Raw genomic sequence first — 26,682 nt, 5'->3', positions numbered from 1 at the left:
GCAGGGACTATAGGGGCATGTTCAGGCCACACCAAGGGGTGAGGTCAGGGAAGCTACTGGGGGTGCAGCCACTGGGTGGACTTGGGTTTTCTCCTAGTGCAACGGAGTTGACAGAGGAGGGACATGACAGCAGGGCACTCCAGCCGTGTGTAGAGGGGAACAGACTGGGAAGGCCAGTGCCAGGCAGAAGGTGGAAGCCGGTGAGTGAGCTGGCAGCTGCAGAGGTGCGGGAGCCCTGATGGGTGCCCGGCCAAGGAGGCAGTCGGCAGTGGGTGGATTCGGGCCTATTGCAAAGGTGGAACCTGTAGCACTTGCTGATAGATTGGATGTGGGTATGAGAGAAAGTGGGTTCTAGGTCACCCAAAGTCTTTGACCTGAACTGAGGGAGCTGCCATCAGCAGAGGCAGGGAGTGGGGAGAAGAGGTGGAGACGGTCCCAAGGGACCGTCAGGATCTCGGATCTCGTTTCGGACACTTTCAGTTTGAGAGGCCCCTTAGCCACACCCGCAGCTGGGCATTGAAGACTGATGTTCTGAGTTGAGGTATGTGCGGCCTGACGGGTGTTTGTGACCTCTGTGACCTGGAGCACATCTCTCAATTGCTCTGTGCCTCGGTTTCCCTCTGAGGATTGCGGATAGTGATCTGGCTGCTATGCAGATGAATTAAGGCAGTGCAGTGAGATCCCTGGCCTGTCACCACTGGCTCAGGCCTCAGGCAGGGAGGGCCCCCATCAGACCCCTTGAGATATGGATCCCTAAATGGTCCATGGAGGCCTCAGGCTACCACTCCTTGGTTAGAGAGGGAAACTGAGACCCGCAGAGGCCAAGAAGCAGAGCCGAGTGGGCCGCCTGGGGTCTTCCATTCCTGGGTATTGCTGCTACCTGGCTCCAGGCTGTGCTGCTTCCCTCCACTCCCCCCAACCCAGCAGGCTGCTATGAGTAAATATTGGGCTGGACCTGGTGCCCTAATTAATGCCGGATGATGGCTCACTGTTAGTCTGAGGGGGAGGCGCAGACTGCTGCCTCCCAGCAGAGCACCAATTAGAAGGAAAAGCTCTTCTTGGCAAAGAAAGGGAAGGGATAGCCCCGTAATTAATAACCTCATGAAGGACCAGGAAGTATCTGGGCAGGGTCCCAAGGCACGCATTGTCGAGAGAGATGGCTTTGGACCCATTCATGCTTTGGCAACACCTGCCCCTCCCCAGCTCCTCAGGGTCTCCAAGGTCCCTGTGCTAACTGGGCTGCCTTGGTTCCTGTGTGCATGGGATGGGTGGGTGAGATGGGGACGGTGCTCCTGGAGGCATCATGCTGCTCATTCTAGGGTCCCTTCAACTGAATCACAAATAGGTTGAAGATGGGCCAGCCCCCCTTGAGTTCTGTGCCTTGGTTGTGCCAGCTTGCGAAGTGGTAGGTGGCTAGCTGGGGAGCCTTACTCTATCATGAATCGGCTGAGCAAGCATGCTTCCCTCTCACTCTGGGCTCAGTGTCCCCTCTGTGGTCTTTGTAGTGTGAGGCCAGTGCTGATTTGCCACGACATCTGAAGGCACTGTAATCTTGTGGCCCAGGTGGCCTCTGGGGAGTGAGTGATCTCAGCTAGACTGTTGCCCTCTGCCAGCCCTATCATCCTTGGAAGGCCCTGCCCTGGGCTTTGAGCCCCCACAGCAGCTGAAACCTGAGAGTCTTCTCTTTTGCATGGACAAGCAAGAAGGAAGGTCTGGTCACAGGAAACCCTGCCCTTCCCCAGGGCTCCTTGGACAAGGCACCCCACCAGGTCTCTGCTGCATTGGGTCTCTGGGGGCAGTGCAGAGAGGGGCTGCAGCCCACCTGGAGGCCACAGTCTAAGGAGGAGGCACAACCATCCCATGTTTAGGGAGCTGCAGGCTTGAGGAGGGAGGCTGGACTGTGGTGAGAGCAGTCCCACCTTCTGGATGGACCTGTGTGCCATGAGTGTGTGGGGCAGCCGTCACTGCTAGCATCCCACATGTGGGGCTGTGGTTTCCACTTAGCTCCTCTTTGGGTCCTTGGAGGTGAAAGGAATGGTGAACTTTATCTCCATTTTCCAGATGTGGAAATGGAAGCCTAACAGGAAAGGTCTAGTTCAAGGTCTTGCAAAAGCCAGGGCTGGATCTAGGCACTCAGTACACTAGGTACTGTACACTCAGTACACTCAGGCACTAGGTATAGAGGGACATCCACCCGAGTGGTCAGAGAGGACTCCCCAGGGAAGGTGGCCCAGGAGATGCCACCGTCCTGGAGTGCACCCTTGAATTTCCTGCTGTTTGCAGGAGGGCGAGGGCCTAGGGGAGGGACCAGCCTTGTTCCAAGCCCTGCTTCAGCTGCTTTCTGAGCTTGGAGTGACTGCTGGGGGAAGCACGCCTTCTCCAGGCTGGGATGGGGGAGTGGCCTGCTTGCCTCTCCACCCTGTCTTTCCCCTTCAGAAGACTGCAAAGGTGGGAGGTAACAGGCCAGTGGAAATAACCAGAAAAATTAAGTAGCACTTTATATTTTATAGTTTTTATTTTTATTTTTTGAGACAGTCTCGCTCTGTCACCCACGCTGGAGTACAGTGGCATGGCCTTGGCTCACTGCAGTCTTGACCTCCCAGGCTCAGTGATCCTCCAACCTCAGCCTCCCGGGTAGCTGGGACTACAGGTGTACGATACCACACCCAGATAATTTTTGTATTTTTTGTAGAGACAGGGTTTCACCGTGTTGCCCAGCCTGGTCTCAAATTTCTGGGCTCAAGCAAACTGCCCGCCTGGGGCTTCCAAAGTGCTGGGGTTACAGGGGTGAGCCACCATGCCCAGCCTGCACTTTATTTTAAATTGTTGCCTTCCCCAGAGCTGGGAGAGTAATTGGCCAGCCTGTCATGAGAGAAGCAAGAGACCTGGGGCCCCGCCATTGCCAAGTTTGCTTCACCGTGCACTTGGCAGCAGTGGCCTTCACTGTGCCTGCTCCCTCACACTCCTCACCTGCCCCAGCCTCCTCCTGTCCTGTCATCCAGCCCTCCTGCTTCCCCTGCTGCCCACCTCTAGTATCCACCCCTCACTCCCTCACGAAGTGCAGCGGCTGAACTGCCAAGCTGAAGGGAAGGCCACAGACTGATTATAGGTGCCCAGTGGAACAGGGTTGATCCAGACAGGCCATCTGGGAGAGGCAGCAGGACTTTGATGACAAAAAATGCCTCCATGTGAGTGGTGAGAAGGCCCACAGAGGCAGAGCTCGGGCGTTCCGAGCCCCTTGCTCCCTACCAGGCCTTGACCCTTCCAGGGCCTGCCCCTGTCTGCTCTTGAACAGAGCCCCTCCCTGATCCTTTCTCGCCCCTCTGCTGGGTCCAGCTGCCCACACCCACCCGTGCCCTCTGAGGGTGAACCTGCTGTGTCACCTGTCTCTGGTTTTTTGATTTGTTTAATTATAGATGAGTTTTCTGCATAATTTATTCCAAAAGCCTGGATTATACTGTACAATTAAATCACATTCTGATCAACAACTCCACATATAAAATTAACAACTGGCAACAGTTTAATCTATGCTGCTGCATCTGCACACGGACTCTTCTCCCTTTTCCCCATCCCCTCCTCCCCCTTACCCCCCCTTACCCCCCTTCCTCCCCCTTCCTCCCGCTTCCCCCCGCTTCCCCCCGCTTCCCCCCGCTTCCCCCCGCTTCCCCCCGCTTCCTCCCCTTCCTCCCCCTTCCTCCCGCTTCCCCCACTTCCTCCCCCTTCCTCCCCCTTCCTCCCCCTTCCTCCCCTTTCCTCCCCCTTCCTCCCCTTTCCTCCAGTTCCTCCCTGTTCCCATTCCCATTCCTCCCCGTTCCAAACCCCTTCCTCTTTACCCTCCCCCTCCCCTGAGCATTTGCAGCTGCCCCTAAGCTGGAAGCCCCCACCTGAATGTGATGCAGTTTGACATGCGACCTCCCCCAGCCTTCTAGCTGGGGTCTCAATGATCCTGTCTGCTAAAGGGGTCCTCAGCTGCAGCTTCTCACCCCACGCACAGATGATGTCACTCCCTTGCCTGTTAGTGATATCCCCTCTCCCTCCCCAACTCCTCTTGGTTCTGAACCATGCCCTGGAAACCAAGGCCTGGCATCCTGCAACTCAGGGTGTCATCTTCTTACCTGCAGAGCTGCCTCAGCCTGCTAGGCCTCTTCTGCAGTGCCCCCTCCCCACAAGCCTCCCCACCCCCTACACAAGCTTTCATAGAAGATGTCCTGAGCCCTCAATAAGTCCTTAGATCTTAGGGGAGGGGCTGTATTGCATGAGCTGCTAGCTCTCAGGGGACTGTCCAGTAAAAACCTGTGGATTTGACCATTAAAAACTATTCAGCCAGTCATTATTACCCCTGTTTACCGATGGAAAAGCTGAGGTTCTGAGGGACAGAACTCTTTGAGGTCACACAGCGGCAGAAGTGCCTTTCCCCTGAGGCTTCCCAAAGGCTACAATGTCCTGGAAAGATGGGATCATGGAACAGATGGAGTCAGGACAAGTCTGTTTCTCTCTAAGTATGTGACCCTGTACCCATCCTTACCAGGGGCTTCAATTTTCTTGTCTGGGAAATGGAGCCACAATGTGTTCACCTCCCTAGGGCCGGGCACATTGGAGGACGTGACTTGATCCCTAGTCTCTTGTGCCCACACCAGTCATTAAGCCACTGCAGCCCCTAGTTGCCTGCATCTCCTCCTGGCCACTCTCCCCTCACTGCCATGTTAGTTTGGCACTTAGAAGCAATTAGGGATAAGCAGTGTCATCTCAATGAAAAGCATGGAAAATTACAAAGATGTGGGGAGCCAGCAGGTCCACCTCCGTGTTGGGTATGTGGCCTGTGGGCAACATTGTCTGGTCAGGGAGGCATTGGCTGAGCCAGGTACTTGATTCCAAGCAGAGGGAAGTCTGGGCAGGATTTGATCAGCTTACCTTTGACCCAGTGGGGGCAGGGACATTCCCATGCATCTGTTGTCTTTCCAAGGCCCCCTCCCTTCTGCTGGAGTGAGTACGATTCCCTGGCCGGGGTTGGACTTGGCTTGGTGGGTGGCTTCTCGTCCACAAGGCAGGAACAGTGCAGGTGCATAGTCAACTCCTGGCCCCCTCAGGGCCTCTGTGTCACCCCTTGGAGCTGGCACTGGGACACTAGCGAAGTCCTAGAACCCACAAAGTCACATCTCTGTGACAATGGAATTAATTATTTTCTTTTAACTCTGAGACACACATATTGCCTCCTAATTGAGTTTGATTTAAGTGAATAATCAAAGTAACTTGTTTTCCCTGGCACTGTGCTGATGGGCAATGTGCTAGGGCTTGGGGTCTGCCCAGCAGGTCCAGGATGCCAGGCAAAGGGCTGGAGCCACCTCTAGACCTTGGGAGGACATGTGTGTGGCCTGCTGTGTCATAGCAGGCCAGTTCCTGCAGCCTATAGCAGAGTCTAGAGCTACTCAGCCTCAGGGTGGGAGTAAGGAGACTGTGCATAAGAGAGAGAGAGACAAGGAGGGAGGGAGAGCGAGCGTGTATGTCTTGGGGAAGGATTGGACTTTATCCTAAGACTTGGCTCTTCTAAAAATTATTTTAGTGTTGAAATAGCCTTTTTAGATGAAATGATGATGATTATAATAATGTGTTGTCTGAGCAAAATAAAACTTGGCATCCATGTCTCTTCTCCCAATTAATTTTCTTTTACTTAACTGTGAAATCCTAGAAGCAGGGACCTATAGACATACTAGAAGAGTCAACAGCCTGGGGTGGAATCAGTAATGTGCTGGTGAATGTTTACAATTTGTTCTCCAGGGGGAAAAACATGGTTTCTAGCATTTGCCAATTCCTGTGGTGTAAATATTCCCACCATGACCTATTTCAAGCTCCTCAGGTGATGGTACCGAATGCAGAGTTGGGAAGAGGTGCACAGAATCAGCTTTTGTGAGTCAGCTTTTGTGACTCCAGCACACTTATAGGGCAAGTCCTGTGTTCGCTACTTCCTGGATAGGTGACCTTGTACAGGTCAGTTGAACCCGCTATGCCTCAGTTTCCTTATCTGTAAGGTGGGATGATAATGTTTGCTTCTTTGTAAGGACTGAAGCGAGAAAGTAGGTGACATGCTGGCACTGCACCTTGTACGTAGTGGATGCCCTTGCACATAATGAGTCCCAGGAAGGATTGATTGGCATTTTGTCCTCTACACCAGTGAGTGGCTGAGGTCAGGATCAGGGCCAGGGCAGAGCTAATGGTTCCCTTCGGGGATCAGATCCTCACTCTGCCCATTTGTCTGCCCCCTGCCTGGCTGACTGTGATAGCCCATCCCAACATTAGCCCCCAGGGCTCCGTCGCAGGAGCACAAAGGAGCCATCCACTATGTTGTCCACCCACAACCAGGCCCCAGTGGACAGGGGCCAGGGGTCACGCAGGCTGTCAATTTTCTGCTGCCCTTTGCCCTCCCCAGGCTGGCAGGTGAGGCCTGCTTGCCCTTCTTAGCCCAGCCTGCAGCCTGGCCTCCACCCGCACTCAGGGTTAGATTTTCCCCTGTGGTGGGGAGCGGAGGAGGGAATCCGGCTGTGGCTCAGCCAGCAACAAGCCGAAGCTAATACCTCTTTCTTTTGATGTTGATTTTTTTTTTTTTCCATCATGGTCCTGACATTCAGCTTGGCAAATTGCAATTAGTGATCTGCCTGCCTCCTGCTCCGAGTTCCCATGCCAACCGACCCAGGCACATACAGTTGCATGGGCCCAGCCCCTTAGTCACAGGCCTGAGTGGAGGAGGCAGGGCAGGAGGCCAGGTAGAGGCTTGGGCTCTTCTGATCCATGGAGCCAGAACAGTCCTGGCCCAAGTGGCACTGGAGGAGGCAGCAGGCCCAGGGAGTTGGGACCAGATGCAATCTCCTGTACCCCATGGCTCCCGGGGTACCTCCAGAGGCTGGGGGGCTGGCATCACCCTGCCCCTACTGTACCCTGTGGGCTGTGTTTGACCCATGGCTTATTTAAATCTTCATGGTAACTTTTTTGTGCGCCCTTCCTGGAAAGGTCTTGGTCTGTAAAATGGGAGTGTGTCAAGTGGGTTGGAGAAGTTGAGATACCTTTTCAAATGCATGAGGGCAAAGAGCACCTTTGTGGTTCTGTGTGGTTCTCTCTGGCTGGCCTCTGGCAAGGTCTAGTGTGGTTTTGCTCGCCTGATCTGGCTCTGCTTAAGGGAGTGGGTCATGCATCTGAACCCAGGCAAGGCCTTGCCCCAGACTCCTTCCCTCTTCCAGGTTGTGGGTCTGAGAATAGAGGGCCATGTGACCAACTGTCCATCCTGTCCACTCACAAAGATCCCCATGCAGCGAACACCCTTGACTTACCTATTCTCATGTGTTCTTATAATACCCTGAAAGGTGGCCTCAAATTATCCCCGTATTCCAGAGAAGGAAGCTGAGATGCAAATGGGTTAAAACAATCCCAGGGTGGGCCGGGCACGGTGGCTCATGCCTATAATCCCAGCACTTTGGGAGGCCGAGACGGGCGGATCACGAGGTCAGGAGATCGAGACCATCCTGGCTAATACAGTGAAACCCCATCTCTATTAAAAATAGAAAAAAATAGCCAGGCGTGGGGGCGGGCGCCTGTAGTCCCAGCTACTCGGGAGGCTGAGGCGGGAGAATGGCATGAACCCAGGAGGCGGAGCTTGCAGTGAGCAGAGATCACACCACTGCACTCCAGCCTGGGCGACAGATCGAGACTCCGTCTCAAAAAAAAAAACAGAAACAAAAAGCAATCCCAGGGTGGTACCAGTGTGAGGGAGACCTGCTCAGGATGTGGCTCAGGTGGATTGTGAGGCAGGATGGTCTGCAGTGGACTCCTGAGTGGGTGATTCCTGCTGGACATCCAGCAATGAGCCTCTGGTAAGCGTCTGTCTACCAGCGTGTTGGATAGGCAAGGGCTGCCTAATCTGGAACTCTCCACGTCCACTGCTCAGGTGAGACCTAGAGGGGCAGGGACCTGCCCAGTTACACATGACTTGGTGACAGCAGTGTTCCCTCCCCTTCTCTAGGCCCCACCTGGCCTTGGGAACAGGAGGCTCCAAGATCCAGCAGACCTCACTCCCTGAGGCTCCCTCATGTCTCCCTCCTCCCTGGTGTCCAGAAGTCCCCAAGTTCAGAGCAGCTACATCAAGGGCTGGCTCTTCACAATGAAAAGTAGCCTCACTGCAGGCTTCTCTGAGCCGCTGAGCTCCCTCAGCACATCCACAATGCAATCCTCTCTCCTCCCCGCCACCCCACAGTGCATGAGGAGCACCTGGGCCACTGGGTCTGGACTTCAAAGGGGAATCGCAGGTGCTTGCTGGTTCCTTGCTGTGGGTCCTCCTCTAGTGAAAATTGGGGTGTGAGTGGATAGCTGCCCCCAGTGCCCCCGGGTTGGCTGGGGTGGGGCTGTGCAGCTCTGGGCGGGCCCTCCTGACACCTCTCTCCTCTCTCTGCATACAGGATGCAGCACTGGGCCCGGCGTCTGGAGCAGGAGGTCGACGGCGTGATGCGGATTTTTGGAGGCGTCCAGCAGCTCCGTGAGGTGAGCCCGGTGCCACTTGCTGTCTCTTCAGAGACCCTCTTCCAAGGGAAGGGGAAAAGCTTCAGAAATAAGGAGTGAGGAAGATTTGGTTTAATGGAGGTCCTGGTGTGGTGGGACCTGATGGGCCCGTGGGGGCATGTGGGACATGACTGGATGGGCAGCACTCCTCTGGGGCCTGGCCTGCTCTTCCTGAGGCAACGATTGGAGCCACCACCCGGCTTGGACGATGACCCTGTTGCTGAAAGGGATTTGGAGCTTTTTGGGCTTTCAGGAGGGAGAGGTCTGTGTCTGAGGCACACCTGGGGTGGGAGCCCAGGCCCGGGAGAGGTCTGTGTCTGAGGCACACCTGGGGTGGGAGCCCAGGCCCGGGAGAGGTCTGTGTCTGAGGCACACCTGGGGTGGGAGCCCAGGCCCAGGAGGGGTCAGTGGACGCAGGGGTGCACAGGAGCTGAAGGGATCCAGGAAACAATGGGATGGCCGGTCCACGCCAGCCCGAAAGCGGTGCTTGAGGTGCTGTAGCAGGAGACAGTGGAAATCCCATGCCTGGTGGGATGAGGGATCAAGGTGTGGGAGGGGTGATTGATTAGGCACCAGCCACCACATCCATCCTGGGAGATTATGTTAATGTTTGAAATAGTGATGTGAAGAGCAGGCCATCCGTCACCCCCCGGAAGCTGCAAAATGTGCTGCTGTCAGGCCCTGGGCTCCTGAGCCATCGCTCTCTACGTGGAGATGCAGAGGCTGGGAGGGCCGAGCTCTTGGAGTGATGGAGCTACGACTCCCGGGGTACGTGCAGTCTTTGAGGATCTTGTTGCCGGGGGCTTGGGCCAGGAGGTACTGACCAGAACTGAGCAGGGGATTAAATGGGGGTCTCCCACTGAGAGTTGGCCCGGGAAAGCAGAGTAAGCCAACCTACTGTTGCTGGTTCAGTCAGGAGTCCAGGTCCAGGGTTTGGGGATTATATACCCACTGTGTTCCTGTTGTCCTTGTTGGTCAGGGCCAGGGTCAGCAGATGTAACCTCGGTGGGGCAGGGACCGTGGGGGTTGTCCTCAATCCCTTCCTCATGCTTAGCTTATAGCTGGTGCGCAGGAAGTGGGGGTGGCAGCCAGTGTGTTGACATTGGGTGTGAATGTAGGACCTCTGGCACAGGCTGGGGCTGGTCATGGGTGGCTAAGGACGTGGCAACGCCGTGGGAAGGGAGAGTCCAGGTCTGGAGGTCTGTGTCCTCCCTGCCAGTGGCCCAGCGACACTAAACACCCCTTTCCTGGTTGCTGGGCTTGGATGTCAGCAGCCTCCATCACACTGCCTTCCTGTGAACTCTCAATGACTCAGCCGCACTTGGAGGCTGGCAGAGCTTTCCAGAGAAAGTGCTGTAGGAAAAGCTGTTCCGGAACAGGAGTCAATTTAGGCTCAGGAATAGCACCCAGCACTAACCAGGCTCCAAGTAGCCACTGCCAAGGATAGCTGTGTGGGCTAATGAAGGAATGATAGCTCCCTGATGTGTGCAGCCAGCACCTTTCCAAGTTTCATATCGGGACATAAGCTATACCACATATCAGGAGTTAACTGTACTCCTCCAGTCAATAATCCTTCATGCCTCAAACCTTTAGCTTGAAGATATTGTTTATTTTATATTCACGGGCAACTCAGGCTCTGAATGTCTGGCAATGAGAAAATAGTGTTCATACGTCATGGCTGAGGTCTGTCTGGACCAGTGAGCTTGCTAGATTCCGAGAACCAGAGATGGGATCCCAGCTCAGCGTACCGTCATGTGCCCCTGGATGAGCCCTGGATCCTCTCTGATCCTCATTCTTGACCCATACACGGCTGGGAGGTCTGACCGGAGGATGAAGTGGTGAAAACAGCAATGGACAGGCTGATACAGATACGCCCCTTTTTTGGAAATCAAATTTGAATTTCCCTCATTGATCATTTTCACTCCCAGGGATAATTTCCCTTCTTTTCTCATGGGACTTGAGAGATTCTAGACACTTTCATCAGTGAGCCTGTCTCCCCCACCCTCTCCCTCCCAGCAGTCACCAAGGTGGTCATGCTGCTGGCTTGTAGCAGAGCTGGGTCATGGACCCAGGGCTCCTGACTCCTGTTCCAACGTGCAGCTCTGGCTGTGGCTCCACTTCCCCTCTTGGTAGGGTGGACAAGATGAGCCTGGGGCAGTAGGGAGCTGGGCCAGAGCAGGGCCGTGCTCAGCGTGGCAGGCAGGCAGGCAGAGAAGTGCTGACCTGGCGTCCCCGGCTTCTCCTGGCACTCTGGTGGAGTGTCTCTGCCTGCCAATGGCTGCCAGCGCTCCAGCGGCTCTCTGTCCTGCTCTAGTTTTCCTCATCTGCTTCTTCAGCCTCTTACTTCCTGCCAACAGCTCTGGGGCTGTTTCTTGGCACGGGGCACTCTGGTGAGGTGGGCGTGGGGGTTGGGGGTTGAGGTGTAGAGTTCTAGAGGAAGAGGGCAACCCTGTGGGAGCAGGAGGAGCCAACCAGTTTGCTCCCTAGCCCTCCACAACTCACCCCTGACCCCGACTGAGCCACCATTGCTCTCCAAATGCACACGAAGACGGTCCATGTACCCAGCCCATACTTGGCTCTGATAGGTCAGGAGGATGCTTGGAGAAAAGCCCTGACCCAGCTGTGATACTGCTGCAGACCCTGGCACCAGCTCTGCCAAGCTGACAGCCTTGGCCCCCAGTGGGGCTGCCCCTCCTCAGCCCTCCTTGAGCTGATTCTGAGTTGCCCCCAAACAGCTGGGGTGATCTGGCATCCAGGCCCCTTGGCCTTCTTCCCCTCAAAGGCTGCCCAGCCTGCGTGCTCCCATCCTAGAGGCTGCCCCACTCCCAGTAGCTTGGAGCCATGAGGGCTGGCAGCTGCCAGAGTGCAGAAACTGCAGACAGTAGCATTTGGGAATGTTTTCCTTGCCTTGGCACTTTCCTCCTCCTGACCTCACCATAACCCCCATGAGGGCATGGCTGGGTGCAGACTGGCCCATTTGCAGGTTGAAACTGTGGCATACTTCTGTGGCATGTGGGCACTCCCTGTGAAGACCCCATCTCATTTCCTCATCTAACATCGCAGCTAGTGCATAGCTGGAGCTCTCCTTGTGGCCTGATGCTTATGTATTGTCCCCACCCCCATGCTTGTCCAGACACCCTGAGTCGCATCCTCCTGGGTTCCCCAGCCCAACTCCCCCAACCCGTGGCCCACTCTTGCCCTCAATAGGCCACAAAAGTATAGACCCTACTGTGATCTCCCCCTGCAGAGCCCCTAGGGCCTGAGCAAGGTGTCTGGAGCGTCTTTTCTACCCTCCCACTTCAGCACCATATTGTCCCATCCTGGGGGAGAATAGAGTGCATATGCTTGGGCTCTGAGCTCATTTACATAATGAGGTTGATCAGGATGAATAATTCATCAGGTGCCTGGGGGTGCATGGGGAATGGGGGTGGGGAGGATGTGGAGCTGGGACAGGTCTCCCCTCTCTGAAGCCCAGGTCACTCTGATGGGTACAGCCAGGAACCTGCCCTCTTCTGGCTAGGTGTCTAGGGTCCAGGGGGAGCAACGCTGGGAACCTGGTGGGAAGGCAAAGCAGGAGAGATTATAGTCAGACATGATGAAGAATCAGTTGGCTCCTGAGGCATGCCAGCCCCGGGATGCATTCCTGACCTTGGAGAGACACCTTCCTTGGAGGATCTCTATAGGAGGGAAGCTCCTCTGCCTGGGGTCAGGGCTGAGGCTAGAGCTGCCTGGCCAGAGCTGGGCTAGAAGCAGGAACCCGAGACAGCCATGTTTGGAGGCCACAGGCTACCCTCTGGGAAGGCTCAAGCCAATTCTGGACCCATGGAAGCCTTTCCCAGTCCTCATCAACCACTCACAGCTTGCCTGCTGGTCAGGGCAGAAATGGCGTACGGCGTGACCCACGTCCTGCCTGCCTTAACCCCATGATGGCCTTAGCCCAGCTACATGCTGCTAGTTATTCCTGTGATCCTATCATACAAATGGGGAAACCGAGGCCCTGGCTGCTGTCTCCACCAGCCAGTCTCATAATGGATCCCTGGCAGGTCAGCCCTGAGTGGTGGTGGGGGAGCTGTCTAGCAGAGGAGCTACCCGGGGCCGCCCCTCCCCAAGACTGCTGAGCCTGCATTCACAGAGAATGGGACCCCAGGACTTGGAAATCCCCAACCTGAGTCTTTTGTTCCCCTCCCACTTCTGTGCTTGTCTGGACAGTCATGGTGATTCAGGTCAATGGTGTCTGTGTGTCTCCATTTCTTATGGGTAGCCAGGAATGGCATTTTCCAACCAGTGACAGCGTCACAGTCCTACTTCATCTACTCCATCTTCTCTGCCCCCAGCCATCTCTGTGCCCCGTCTGCTCAGCACTCCTCAGGAATGTGTAATTAATATTTGTGGAGTACTACATCTGGAGCTGGCTCCCGGCACTGACCAAAGTCTGGCCATGTCCAGGGCCACTTTCTCGAGGGGCTCAGGTAGGTGGGACAGGGCCACTCTGCAGGTGCCTTTGGGACAGGCCTCCCCCTGTCCCCTTCCACCCTCCACCTCAGCTGGCACCACCAACATCTGAAACACATGCACACTCACACACTGACTCTGGGGGTGCTGGCTGAGGCTGAGCTCTGTTACCATCTAGGGAGGGTACACTCTGGGCGGGTGCCCTCTGGGCATCCAAAGTGGGATTAGCAGTGCCCACAAGTGCCAGGGAACCTCAGAACCTTAGAGGGGCTGGAGCAGAAGAGGAAGAAGGAAGCTGGTGGGGAGGGGCGCCCAGAGGGCCAGGCAAGAGGAGCACAAGAAGCTGTCCCCCCTAGACCCCACAGAAGGTCCTCTCACCAGAGCACTGTGGTTAACATGTGCCCGCAGGAGACAGGCATGCAGCTCCTTGGCCAGGTCCCCCACTGGCACAGGCTGTCGCACCGACGCACCGAGAGTCAGGTGAGGGGTGGTAAGCACGGCACAGCCCCTCTGCAGGGCTCCCGCAGCCTTGAAGCCAGCATCTCTGGGCTCTGCACTTGCTCATCGCGCAGCCTCCACCCCTCTACCCAGCCACCTCCTGTTGAGGCCCAGCGGCGCCCTCGTCTCCTGGTGTAGATGATGGGGATGTGGGGCGCATCAGGGTGGGGGGCAATGGGGAAGCGCGGGTGTGAAATATGCCACTGGATAGGGATTGCTGTCGCTTGCCTCCCTAAAAACCCACATATATTATTCTTTAATGGAAAGTTAATTGTCTTATTATTCCCTCCATATGGTCCTCTTGCTTGGCACCCAGCGGGGATGCGTGGGGCTAAAGGGGGGGGCTCCCGGGAGGGCGTCTGAGACGTGGTGAAGCCTCTGCTTGAGCATAATTGGGTAGAGAGAGGCAGATGCATAGGAGCCTGACCAAAGCCCTGCCTAGACCCCCTCTGTGTCCCCCGCAACCCGGCCTGCTCTCTGCCTCTTTCCTTCCCAGGCCCAGACCTGGGGGCAGCCTCTTCTGGTACCCTTCTCCCCCGCCCACTGTAAAGTCTGGGAATGTTCTCTCCTGAGCACTGTGTGGGGAGACACAGGATTGGATGGGGAGTGGCTGTTGCCATCCTGACCCCCCCCGCGCCCCCTCCCCCCATATACACACACACTCTGTTGCTGGCAGGAGAAAATTCCATTTTTGAGAAGCTTTTCTAAAGCCATTTCATCCATGGCAGGCATCTGGCCTGGGCCAGCCGACTGGCTTAGGTCGCCCATATCCTTCCACATGCCCTCATCAGAGAGGGGCTGTGTGGGCAGGGACTGTCCTGGGATGCCTGTCCCAGGGACCCTGGCTCATGTTGGCCACCCCTTCTGTGGCACCAGCCACCTGGAGCCTCCCCCACCCCAGTGGCTCCTCCAGGCTGCTGAGGCTGGGCCAGGTATGGGTCCCCTTCTCAGTCCCTTGTTCCCTGTCAGGCCTCTTCTCTTCCTGCCCCCTGGAATGAGGGTATTGTATCAGAACAGCCTAGACAAGGTAGAGATGCAGTGGCAGGAAGGCCCCAGAGAGGCCTGGCTGCACATGGGCCCCTGGCTCCTAGAGTCCTGGCAGGGCAGCGCTGGGGCAGGGAACCCTGCTCCAAGGCTTCTGGGATTCCGAGTAGCCTCAGCACGGAGTTGCCCCCCAGGTTTCTGTGGAGGCCATGGGCACAGAGGGGCAGGTCTGTGGAAGCAGCATCTCTGGGTGGGACCAGCTGGTGGTGCAGTCATGGAGAGGGGCCTCCAGCTTCCAGCTTGTGCCAACAGGTCACTAGAGGGCACTTCTAAGATCAGTTCCCAGGGGATGGGGAACAGCTTGGAGTGGGAGAGAAGCGGTAGGAAAAGCTGTGCCTTCTGAAGGTAGGACCTGCCTGTGGTCCCACAGCTAAGGCCAAGCTGGATTTGGGTTTGAACCTAGGGCCTGTGCCAGGGGCAACAGCTGGATGGTGGGAAGTGGTGAAAGGATGAAGCAGACAGGAAGGGCAGGCACTGTGGGACCCGGGACATGTTGTCCTGCCTCTCTGAGCCTTGATTCCCTCACCTGGGAAATGGGGATCCAAGCAGTACTGTCTCACGGGGTATGTGAAGATCTCAGGGGAGCAGGAGCAAGGAACGGCTGCAGACCTAGCCCTGCATAAGTGTGGGGTGTCTTTGTCCCACCCCCACCCCCACAACCACTGTCAATTGCCTGCCCTTCCAGAGGTTGATCACAGTTTAGAAAAGTTCACACGCCCAAGGTGTCCTTTCTGCTTGATTCAGTCCAGGGGTTTAGAAACTGGTCCCTTCATCTCTGTTGATCATGACACCTTTTAGGGACATCTCCCTAAGAGAGGCACAAAGGCCACCAAGCTGGGGCAGAGCTTGAAAAAATAGGGCCTGTGGACCAGGGAAGGGTAGGTGATTTCTTTGGCCGGAAATCCAGGGAGCTAGCTGCAGAGATGCTGTTGGGGAGGAGATGGGCAGAGACAAAAGGAAGGGCCCCTATACCCCGAAAGACTGTGAGTCAGTTTCTCCAATCAGTCAACAAGTTGACACCTTGTCTTTCAGGCCCCATGGGCTTAAAGAAGGGGATGGACAGCTGGGCGTGGTGGCTCATGCCTGTAATCCCAGCACTTTGGGAGCCTGAGGCGGGCAGATTAGTTGAGGCCAGGAGTTCCAGACCAGCCTGGCCAACATAGCAAAACCCCGTCTCTACTAAAAATAGAAAAACTAGCTAGGCATGGTGGTGCATGCCTGTAATCCCAGCTACTTGGGATGCTGAGGCAGGAAAATTGCTTGAACCTGGGAGGTGGAGGTTGCAGTGAGCCGAGATCGCTCCACTACACTCCACCCTGGGCAACAGAGTAAGATTCTGTCTCAAAAAAAAGAAAGAGAGAGAAGGGGATGGAATGGAGTAGGGAGTCATACAAAGCCACCCAACTCTGACCTGTGCCTAGATGTTGGCGTTGGGAATGGGGAAGTTAGTGCATAAGAAAATAGAGTGGCTGAGGCCAGAGCTAAGGATCGGGGGTTCTTGAGGGTGGAATCTCTCAGGATCTCTGGAAGGTTCTCTGCCTGGGTTCTCTGTCCCTCAGTTTAAGGAAGAGACAATTTCAGTGGCCATGAGCAGAACCTCGCTAGGCAGACAGCACTGCTCTGCCTGGAAGATTTTAGTCGCTAACCCTTGGCTTTGCTGCAGGGCCCTTCCCTGAAGTGAGGGCCGCTCAATCCTTCCATCTTGGGGATCAGCAAGGTTTGTCTGTGAAACTTTCCTAAAGCCACACACACACACACACACAGTATTCTGATGAACTTGCTGGTTCTCTTCAGAGGTCCCTAGGGAGGCTGGCCTTACAGCAGGACAGCGGGAGATCAGTTCGAACTCAGCCCTTGCATCTTGTTGAAGAGTAGCCAGGGTCTGCTGTCACCCCAACTGGCCTATGCATCCATCTCTGAAAAGGGACAGAGCTGCCATGTCCAGAGCCGGAGGCTGGTCTGAATGTTCGAGGGTGGGAGATGGGGCTTGGGGACAGAGGGCTGAATGGGTTTCATGCTCAGCCCCCCGGAGACAGTTGACCCAATCTGCATTCCTCCCCCATCCTTCACTCCCTTTCATTGCTGGATCAGTGGCAGCCACGGAGACACTTGCCTCAGATTCATGGAGCCCCAAGCACTTGGCGGAGGCAGAGAAGTAATTGGTTCTGACAAACCACAGCCGGCCCCAGGGGCGGCAGGAGCAGCATTCCCCACAACCAGACAGGAGATGGAGGCTCAGCATGGCCTCTCTCCACCTTCTCTGAGTGTGGCTGCCCTCACCTTGTAAGCGGAGATTTTATGTTTGGAGAAAGTTACGGAGCCATAAACCTTTTCTTATATCTGTCTCCCAGCCTTGGGACCTGACAGTTCTGAACAGAGGCTGGCCTGCTCCATGGAGAGGGGGAGAGACTGAGGCAAGGGTTGGCTCCTGGGCAGACCCCCTCCTTGTCTATCTTTGGGTTCTCCTAAAGCAGGGAACCAAGTGACCGACCCTTGGAGCTTGAGGGCCTGACCTCAGTATGCAAGGGTGTGCAGTCTGGATGGAGAGGCAGGCTATGCACACACGCAGGCGGGCAGGTGTGTACATATGCCTGTGGGGTACACATGTCCATAGGTGCCCACAAGGCTGACATGGAGGAGGTGCCTAGCTAGTAACTATTCAGTAGATGGAGAAGCAAAGCGGCAGGCCTCTGAGGACTGAAAAGGGACAGATCCCGGCTCTGACTCTGTCCCATTCGGCCTTGGGAACCATCTGCCCCCATGGAGAAACTGAGACTAGTGCATCAGGGTTGACTGAGCCTTGTTGCCAGATGCCCTAGGAGATGTAGCAGGCATGGGGCATCTGCCAGGACTCAACCCCACATAGATGATCCCTGGATTGCTGTTTGTGAGGGTATGGAGGGCCCAGCAGCAGTGGAGAGGAGCTGGATGTGAGAGTGTGCTGGCTACCCAGATACTGGTCTGGGGCCAGGGAGGCGGGCCATTCCTAGAGTGACTTGAAGGCTTGGCCCAGGTGTGTGGCACCAGGCCGGGGTAGCAAGGAGCCTTTCTCAGGCCTTTGGGTGTCCTCCCCTTCACTCTCACTAGACCACTCAGCTTCTTCAAGTCCACTTGCCACACTCCTCACTCCCCCCACCCCCTTACAGGCCTCTTCCCAGCTTTTTAAACCCAGCCCACAGCTCCCCTCCTCCAGGAATCCCTCCAGATCAATGCTGAGGCCAGTGGTGTCTGATACTTGCTGCTGCCTTCAGCTTTTGCATCTTTCGGGTACAGACAGAAGATGGGGGTTGTCAGGAATCTCTGGCAGGCCCAATCCAGTGTTCCCATCAAATGGGGTATGGAGACCATGGCCAGAAGGCAGGGTCATGCCCAGGCTTTCCAGGAGTCCACCTGAGCGCAGGCGGTCAGACTGGGAAGGTAGCTAGCACTGGTGATTCTTGGTCCCGTGATCCACTGTAGACACAGTTCCTGACCTGCTGAGGCTCATGTGAGGTAGAACATGGGCTGATCATGGTGCATGAGAGATGCGTGGTGCTGCATGGGGAATGTGAGCACACATGCCTGCACACGGAGAAGAGAACAAGTGAACCCCTGTGCGTCAGTGCTGTAAGTAACATGTGAGCGTTTGTGTGTCCATAGATGGGAGTGGTCATAGAAGGTGAGCATGTGCATGTGTGTGTGCACAAATGTGCAGTTCTGAGTGCTGCCTGTGGAGGTGTGAGCAGGCACACATTAGGGTAGGGTGGGACTGTGAGGAGGCAAGTGTGGAGAGCTCTGTCACCCGAGCAGGCGAGAACTACTTAGCTGATTAATTAGCAAAGCTGAGAAATCTCAATTGTGGGTGAGGAGCACACACACACACACACACACTTCCCCCATGCATGGTGAGCATCCCCCCAGTCACTCTGTCTGACACTGCTCAGCAGCCCTGCATGGGGGCAGGCTGCCAGGTGGTTGGGGGTGCATCCTGGGGTGGGGCTGGACCAAAGATCCCTACTGTGGAGATCATAGGCCTTGTGCAAGGCAGTTCTCATCCCTAATCCAGTGCTCACAGAGGCTGGTGGTGAGGCCACCTAGGACCTTGTCCCCATTTCACAGATGAGAGAGCTGTAGCTGGTAAGGAGCAAGGAGCCAGAGCCTCATTTCCAGGTCCCGGGCCTCCTGGGGAGTGGGGGCATCCTCCAGAGTTTGCAGGCATGGTCAGGTGATTCTCCAGTACACTTGGATCCACTGAAGAGTTACCTTCCAAAGGCAGGGGGACCTGTCTTGGTTCCTTTGGGCTTAGAGAAGAGCTAGTGTCCACCAGGGAGCTTTCTACAGTACCAGACAAACCACTCCCACTTACAACCCCTAGATGCTTGTCACAATCCAGTTTCCTCTGCATGCCTTGCAGGCAGGCCAGGGAGACCTCATCCCCTAGAAGCCTTCTTAACACCTCCCTTCACCTGATCCTAGAAAGTGAGGGTCCCCCATGCTCCCCAGCTCCCATAGCCCTGTGCGCCTCCCCATCAGCATGAATCGCTGTGATTGCAGCTGCCTGTGTTTCATGTTTGTCATTTGGGCACAGCTCCTGGGACACTGATGGGATCTGTTGAACTTGTACCTGAGTCTTAGAGTCTGGGTTTGATGGTGACTCCTGGCAGGCAGACCTGCTGCCCCTCAAAGACCCCTGGCCCTGCCACTGCACTGCATCATCGTGCAGGGAGACCCAGAAGCTGGGTCAAGTGGCAGCCACTTGCCTCTTGATCAGGTGCTGACGGAGGAGCCTTCATTATGCTCCATCTACCAGTGTGGAATAAATTGGTGTGCAGTGAATTTATTCCTTTTAAAGACGGACTTTCACACCGGGGAAAACTTTTAAAAAGAACATTTATATAAAAAGCAATTACCATGCCAGTAATTTGTACGTATTCTATCTACCCCTTCCATCGCTGCCTTTGTGTTCAAACGTGGCCACCTCCCGGGCAGCCGCAGCCTGGCACCCAGCTTCCCGACTACAGCATGCCGCCTGCTGGAGTGGCCTCCTCCTCCGGGAAGGATCAGGATGGAGGGCCTAGGCTCAGCAGGAGTATGGACTCCAGGAGTACAGCTGGGTAGATTTATGTTCAGAACAGGTGCTTTGGAAATTTCCTCCCATGTGCATCTCTGTCCTGAGGTTGCTCCAGCCCCAGTCCCAGGGCTGGCACATCCTTTCTGGGCCCTTCTTGGCAGCAGCCAAGCACTTAAAGGCACCTGCTTTCCAGCAGCCTTGCAGCCCAGTTCGCTAGAGGAGGAGGCAGTGGTGTGGGAGCAGGTATTTTCCCTCCGAGGAGCCACTAACGGGCACCCTGCTTCCCCAGCCATTATTGCTCTCACACTCGATGCATTATGTAAATTGTCTCTGTTGCTAAGTGGTAGAGGAGCCACTCAGGGGAAATGAAGGAGCAGGTCTGGAGCCTTCTAGGGGCAAAGCAGACTAGGCCCTGAAAACTCATCCTCTGCATCAAGAAGGGTCTGGCCGCTTCTCCTCTTAGACCAGGACCCCTGAGGCTGGCATACTATCTCCCCTTCAGACCACAGCTTTTATGTGGGCTGTGGCTTCACCCCCACAGCAGACAGGGGTTCCCAGGAGGCTGGATAGGTTCCCTCATTGAACAGGGCCACCAGATTGAGGCTTTGCTACCCACTCAGACCAGCTCCTGGGGTAGGACACATGCCCCTCTCTTGCCCAGGAAGGTCTGCTTCTCCCACCTGCATGATTTTCAGCAGCAGCTGGGCACTGGGGCCCTCCAGGAATGTGCACACTCAACTCACAGCCTTAGATGCCCTTGGCAAACTAGAGAAGGTCATGTCTAGTCTCGAGCTAGTTGACCTGCCTCCTCCACAGATCCTGGAGTGCCCAAATAATCTTGGGCCACTTCTGAAGTGAGTACCCAGTAGACGTGGGATGTAGAAAGGTGAATATTTGGGGTGATCCCACATCCTGGGGTGCCAGCAGGTTCTTGGGTCGCTGGGGGGGCTTCAGTCTCAATGAGCCATGGCCTGGGCCTGGTCAAGGCCTGGGTGATGGAGGGAGTTCTCCCAGGGTACTCACCTGGCCTGCTGTCCTGCCTTTTGAGGAGCTCCCATGCTCCCTCTGCATGATCTGCAGAGGCAACCGAGCCCACCCAGGGCGTCTGGATTCAGCATCTCCCCTTCTGAGGAGCCAGGTGCGCTGAGCTTCATCCAAACTGTGTTGGACTCCTCTCAGCTGAGCTTGCCCTTGGCATGAGGTCTGCAGTGCAGGCTCACATGAGGGTCCTCCCTCCCTGGGACTCGGGCTCTCTCACGCCCAGCCTTCGTTCTACCCCTGGGACAGGATGTCTGTCCCATACAAGGAGGCCACTGGGTTGAGGGCTTGCTGGTTTGTGCATTTCCTGAAAGTTACACAAAGAGTTGGGGATTCCAGGGAGGGTGTGAGAGGTGGCAAAGACATTTGCAGCCCACTCAGCCCCATTTCTCAGACAGCCCTCCTCTAACTCCTGTCCCTTCCCAGGCAGGGCTGTCTGTTGGTCAGGGTGAAATGGCACAGCTTTAAACAGAGGTGTGTACAAAGACAGTGCTTCCGTGGCTGCATAGACTCTGGGGGAGACCAGCCTGAACAACATGGCAAAACCTGTCTCTACAAAACATACAAAAATCAGCTGGGCGTGGTGGGGTGCACCTGTGGTCCCAGCCACTGGGGAGGCTGAGGTGGAAGGATTGCGTGAGCTGAGGTCGAGATTGCAATGACCTGTGATTGTGCCTCTGCACACCAGTCTGAGTGACAGAATGAGACCTTGTTTCAAAAAAAAAAAAAAAGGAGAAAATTGGAGCTTCTTCCTTACCACCTGGCACTGTCCCCTAGGATGGATGGCATTATCTCTCAGACCCCTGTGGCTGTTGTCCCTCAACTTGCTTTGTGATTATTGCCAACTTTTGGGAGTGTTGGGGTGGGACCCCTGACCAGGGATCACCAATACCAATTCAGTGTTTCAGTCTAAGGAGCCTGGTCTGTGTACCCAGTTGATCAGGGAATTGAAATCTCAAACTGTCTTCATTGCAATAAGAGTAAACAGAAGTAGTGATGTCGCCTGCTGCCCTTTGACGGCCACTGTCCTGAGGCCAGAGGCTGGAGTCAAAGCAGTCAGTCCCCTGTCCCTGACTCCTCTGCCTACATTCTTCTCTCTCTATCCTTCTATCCTTCCCCTCCCAGCCTCCCTCTCTCTTTTTTTCTTTTTCTTATATTTCTAGATGGATTTTTAAATTTAGGGTTTTCAAATCAGCGTTACACAGGCGCCTGGTGTAAAGTCATAGTTTTATCAGGCGAGTTGTGTTAGGAGCACAGCAGCCCCCTCCTCTCCATTTCCAGCTCCCCAGAGGCTGTCACTTTCTAATCTCTGAGCTCCATATCTCTAAATGACATACTTATGTCGCTACTTCTTGATTGTTCAGTTTTAGGCATTATCCGTGGGCATCCTGCTGCGGGAGAGGAGGGCTTTGCACCCCTCCCCCAGCCCATCCCTCGCCCTTTTGCGCATAACATGATATGGTGAGGCTCACTGTTGACATTGCCCTGACCCAGCAAATGCTATTCAGAACTGCGCCTTGCGGAAGACTTTTGGATACAATTTTTTAGTTGTTTCCTACCAGTAAAAACTGTCTCAATTTTGTTAGTTTTATTATTATTATTATTATTATTATTTTGAGACAGTCTTGCTCTGCCACCCAGGCTGGAGTGCAGTGGCACCATCTCGGCTCACTGCAACCTCCACCTCCCTGGTTCAAGCAATTCTCCTGCCTGAGCCCCCCAGTAGCTGGGAATTCAGGCATGCACCACCACACCTGCCTCGTTTTTGTATTTGTAGTAGAGATGAGATTTTGCCATGTTGGCCAGGCTGGTCTCAAACTCCTGACTTCAAGTGATCCACTTCCCCTGCCTCGGCCTCCCAAAGTGCTGGAATTACAGATGTGAGCCACTGCGCCCAGCTATTGTTAGTTTATTTGTTTAGTCTTCTGTGAACCTTTACTCACTCTGCCCTCAACTCCCCGCCACTTTATCTGACCTGGCTCTCATACACCTGGGCTTCTGTTAAATTAAATTTACCTTCCAAGAAAGTCCTGCCCAGAGCTTTCCACCTTGCTCCAGGGAAGACTGGCTGCTCTCCCAGCCTGCGGCACCAATGTGTCCCCGGGATTTCCTTTCCCCCTCTTGGGGTTGGAGTCCCCTCTTTCATGGATCTCATGGCCTGTTCCTTAGACTTCTCCCTCATTTTGGTGTAGAGAACATTTTTTCTTTCCTTCCTTCCTTTCTTCCTTCCTTTCTTTCTTTTTTTTTTTTTTTTTTTTTTTTTGAGACTCCCCAGGCTGGAGTGCAGTGGCATGATCTCGGCTCACCGCAACCTCTGCCTCCCAGATTCAAGCGATTCTCCTGCCTCGGCCTCCTGAGTAGCTGGAATTACAGATCTGCACCGCCACGCCCAGCTCATTTTTGTATTTTTAGTAGAGATGAGGTTTCGCCATGTTGGCCAGGCTAGTCTTAAGGCTTAAGGCTAGTCTTAAACTCATGACCTCAAGTGATCCACCTGCCTGCCTTGGCCTCCCAAAGTGCTGGGATTACAGGCATGAGCCACCACGCCCAGCTGAGAACATTTTCAGTTGGCTTCCTGAGGACAGGTACAGGGGAGCCAGACTTTGGAGACTGTCATGTCTCAGAAAGCCTTCCTTCTTCCCCACGCTCAACAGAGATTTCAGGTGGGTTGGAAGTCCAGGGTGGAAACCATTTGCCTTAGATTTTCTAAGGCAGCACTCCATTCCTTCCAGCTTCTTGAGTTGCAATGGAGAGGTCCCCAGTCATTCAGATTCCCGATCCATTGTACATGACCTGGTTTTTATCAGAAACTTGTAAATTTTCTCCCTTTGCCCAGTGTTCAGAAATTCCACACTGACCTACCTTTGTGCGGCTTTTCATTTCTTACCACTCAGTGCACACTTTCAAACTACTTGTGTCCCTCAGTTGTGGGATGTTTTCTTGAATAGTTTCTTTGACTGTTTCCTCCCTTCTCATTTCTCTGTTCTTTCTAGAAACCTTAACTCAGGCCCTGTTCTTTTTTATTTTTCTTTTCTCTCCAATATTCCATCTCTGTGTCTTTCTGTGAGAAAATCTTCTCATCAAATTTTACATTTAACCATTGCATTTTAAATTTCCAGGATGTCTTTTGGAACTTTTTTTTTCTTTTTTTTTGAGACGGAGTCTTGCTCTGTCACCCAGGCTGGAGTGCAGTGGCGTGATCTCGGCTCACTGCAAGCTCCGCCTTCCGGGTTCACACCATTCTCCTGCCTCAGCCCGCCGAGTAGCTGGGACTACAGGTGCCCGCCACCACGCCTGGCTAATTTTTTATATTTTTAGTAGAGACGGGGTTTCACCATGTTAGCCAGGATGGTCTCGATCTCCTGACCTTGTGATCCGCCTGTCTCGGCCTCCCAAAGTGCTGGGATTAGAGGCGTGAGCCACCACGCCCAGCCGGACCTTTTTAAGAATAATATCTTGTTCTTGTTTCATTCTTGCCACAATGTCTGTTAGTGGTCTGAGGACAGTATAGCTTTATAGATTAAAAAAAAAACTTTTTATTTTGAAATAATTTTGGATTTACAGGTAAAACAAAAAAAAAGAATAATTTTAGATTTACAGAGAAGATGCAAAAATAGTACATAAATTCCCTAACCCTTTGTCCAGTTTCCTTTAAGTTATTGTCTTGCATAACCGTGGTATAAATATCAAAACTAAGACATCAACATTGGCACAGTATTGTAAACCAAAGTGAAGACCTTATTTGGATTTTACCAGTTTTTGCACTAGTGTCCTTTTTTGGTTCCAGGATCAAATCCAAGGAACCACTTTGCATTTAGTTGTCATGTCTCCCTAGTCTCCTTTTTTTCTTTAATTTTAAAAAACAGGCTTAATTCACATTTCATGTATTTATGTATTTATTTATTTATTTAGTATTTAAAAACTCCATGTTGTAGCCACAGTTGGAACCTGCAGGGGTGTCGGGGGTTGACTCCGGATCAGGCGAGGCAGACAGGATGGGATAGTCCGGGACAGTTCCTGGTGCTGAAGAGGATGGAGGGTGGAAGCAGTGCCTGTGGGCCAGGGGATCTCTGGTGGGAGCAGGCTGCAGGGTGAGAAGGCAGAACCCCCAGGAATCAATGGGATGGTTGGGAAGCACTGCCTGCCTCTCATATTCCTTCCTCAGATGTCTGCTGACCCCTCCCCAGGAGGCAGCCAGTGAGCTGGTGGGGTGCAGCAGTGAGCAGTTCCCAGTCACCTGGGGTCAGAGGGCATGGGCTTCTCCCCTGGACTCACTCACATCCCGGGGTCCTGGTACAAGTGTACCATCAGGTTCACGTTCCTGGCTGGAGTTCTGAGGGGCTCGAAGCTTTTCTGAGTTTGCACCTTGGACCCTTGGCTCCAGGTGCTGGAGGCCTCAGGGCCCTGCTGGGGGACAGTTTTTAGACTGATGGGCTTCGGAGTCCCAGATCATCTTCCTGTGTGACACCATGTAGTGCCAAGGGCTGAAGAGTTGGGGAGCAGGGCACCATGGGGTGGGAGGAGTGCCCTGGGCTGATGCATCCCCACCACGAGTCAGGTGAGAGAGTTGGGAAGACCCTGTCCCCAGGCCCAGCAGATTAGTAGTGAGCATTTAAAGAGAGAAAATGGACCCGTCTGTGCTTCATCTATGGACAGCAATGACACCCCAGCCTTGTGACTGTGGCCTGAGTGAGGGGGGCAACTGCCTCCACTCCCCGTGGCCCAGGCAGAAGCACTAGGCCCCACAATCTCCTCAGGTTGACCCTGACCTTTCCCTGCCACCCATTTGCATACCTGGGCTCCCTTTTATCAAATATTCTTCTGCTAATCTCATCTCCCTGTGTGACTGCCCTGTAATTAGCTCACTTTGCAAAATATGATGTCTGTCATAGTTCCCCCTCCACGTTTTTCTTTTCCCAGGAAAGGGTAAGGAGGGAATGGGATGAAGAAAGATTTCTGGATGTGGGGCCACCTCACAGGTGAGCTCTGGCCCTGTCCCCTGCACACAGGGCCCCACATACACTAACACATGCCCCAGCTCAGCTCCAGAGCCTGGAGAGTCGATGGAGGTCGGTGGGCTGGGCCAGAAACCCGGGGAAGGGATGGCACAGGCCTGACTGAGCAGGTTCCCCAGAGAAGGTTCTCCCGGTCTTCTAGCTGGGGTTTCAGGACCTAGCCTTTGGGGTTCCCCAGCATTAACCCATTGCTGCTAGAAGTGGGCCTGCCAGGGCCTGGTAAGTCAATCACCATAGTCTGTCTGCTCCAGCTTCCAAAATGTTGTTCCTAGTGCCTCCTGCACATTTCCTTTGTTCCTGTGGGTTTTGCCATTTTGAATAGTCCTTAACTGTCGTGTCAGGGAGTTTGGGGAAAGAAAGTTCGCCAGGCACCATTGCTTTCACTTCTCTTGCAGCAGCTGAGTCCTTACTGTTTGATTAAGTGAAATCTACGCTGGGCCCTGGACAGTGAATTGATGAACAGGGGGTTCTTTGGCGAAGTGGGTAGGCAAGCCCGGGCTGGTCTCTTACCACCCTCTCACTACCCCTGACCCTCCACATGAGCCCAGAGACTCCCTGTCTACTGCCTAGGACTCCAGGGAACACAGTTTGAGAACTGCTGCCCTGTACATGGGGGTGTGTTGGGCACAGGGCTTGGCATGGAGTTAGCAGCAGGGAGTCTCTGGGACTCGGGGAAGGTGCAGAGAGGCAGCTCAGCTAGCCTCACAGGGACACTTGAGCAGCCTGGTTCTCTCCCCGTGGCCAGGTGCCCCTCGTCCCAAGTCTCAGTTCCCCATCTGCGCAGTGGGAAGCCCTGGCAGGCCTGGCTTACGCAGCCAGCAGCGGGGAAGGGCTTTGCTGATAAAGCAAGTTCTGCCTTGGCTGACAGCGGGCCAGCTATTCCCTGGATGACTCCCTGACCCAGCACCTTCCCTGTGCTCATAATCTAGCAGGTAGGGTTACCTGGGGCACCCATGGCTGGGGGAGGGCATTACCCTGAACCTGGCAGGTGGCTGAGGCTCATCCCTTTGGGGCAGCTCCCAAAGACTTAGCTGGTTCTGAGTG

The 26,682-nt window shown here is 54.5% G+C and overlaps 1 protein-coding gene across 4 annotated transcripts in view; it reads left to right on the top strand.

The window, feature by feature from the left end:
* Nucleotides 1-26,682, top strand: part of CACNA2D2 (calcium voltage-gated channel auxiliary subunit alpha2delta 2) — a 141,471-nt gene that overhangs the window by 19,088 nt on the left and 95,701 nt on the right. For all 4 annotated transcript variants that reach the window (XM_055382497.2, XM_055382496.2, XM_055382495.2 and 1 more), the window contains exon 2: nucleotides 8,442-8,523. In XM_055382497.2, coding sequence (XP_055238472.1) covers nucleotides 8,442-8,523 — 82 coding nt within the window. The remainder of the gene's footprint in view (nucleotides 1-8,441; nucleotides 8,524-26,682) is intronic.

This window comes from Gorilla gorilla, chromosome 2 (genome assembly GCF_029281585.2).
Source record: "Gorilla gorilla gorilla isolate KB3781 chromosome 2, NHGRI_mGorGor1-v2.1_pri, whole genome shotgun sequence".
Classification (NCBI taxonomy): Eukaryota; Metazoa; Chordata; class Mammalia; order Primates; family Hominidae; genus Gorilla; species Gorilla gorilla.
Note: the sequence above shows the minus strand (reverse complement) of the source record. Positions and strands in the feature narration are given on the sequence as shown.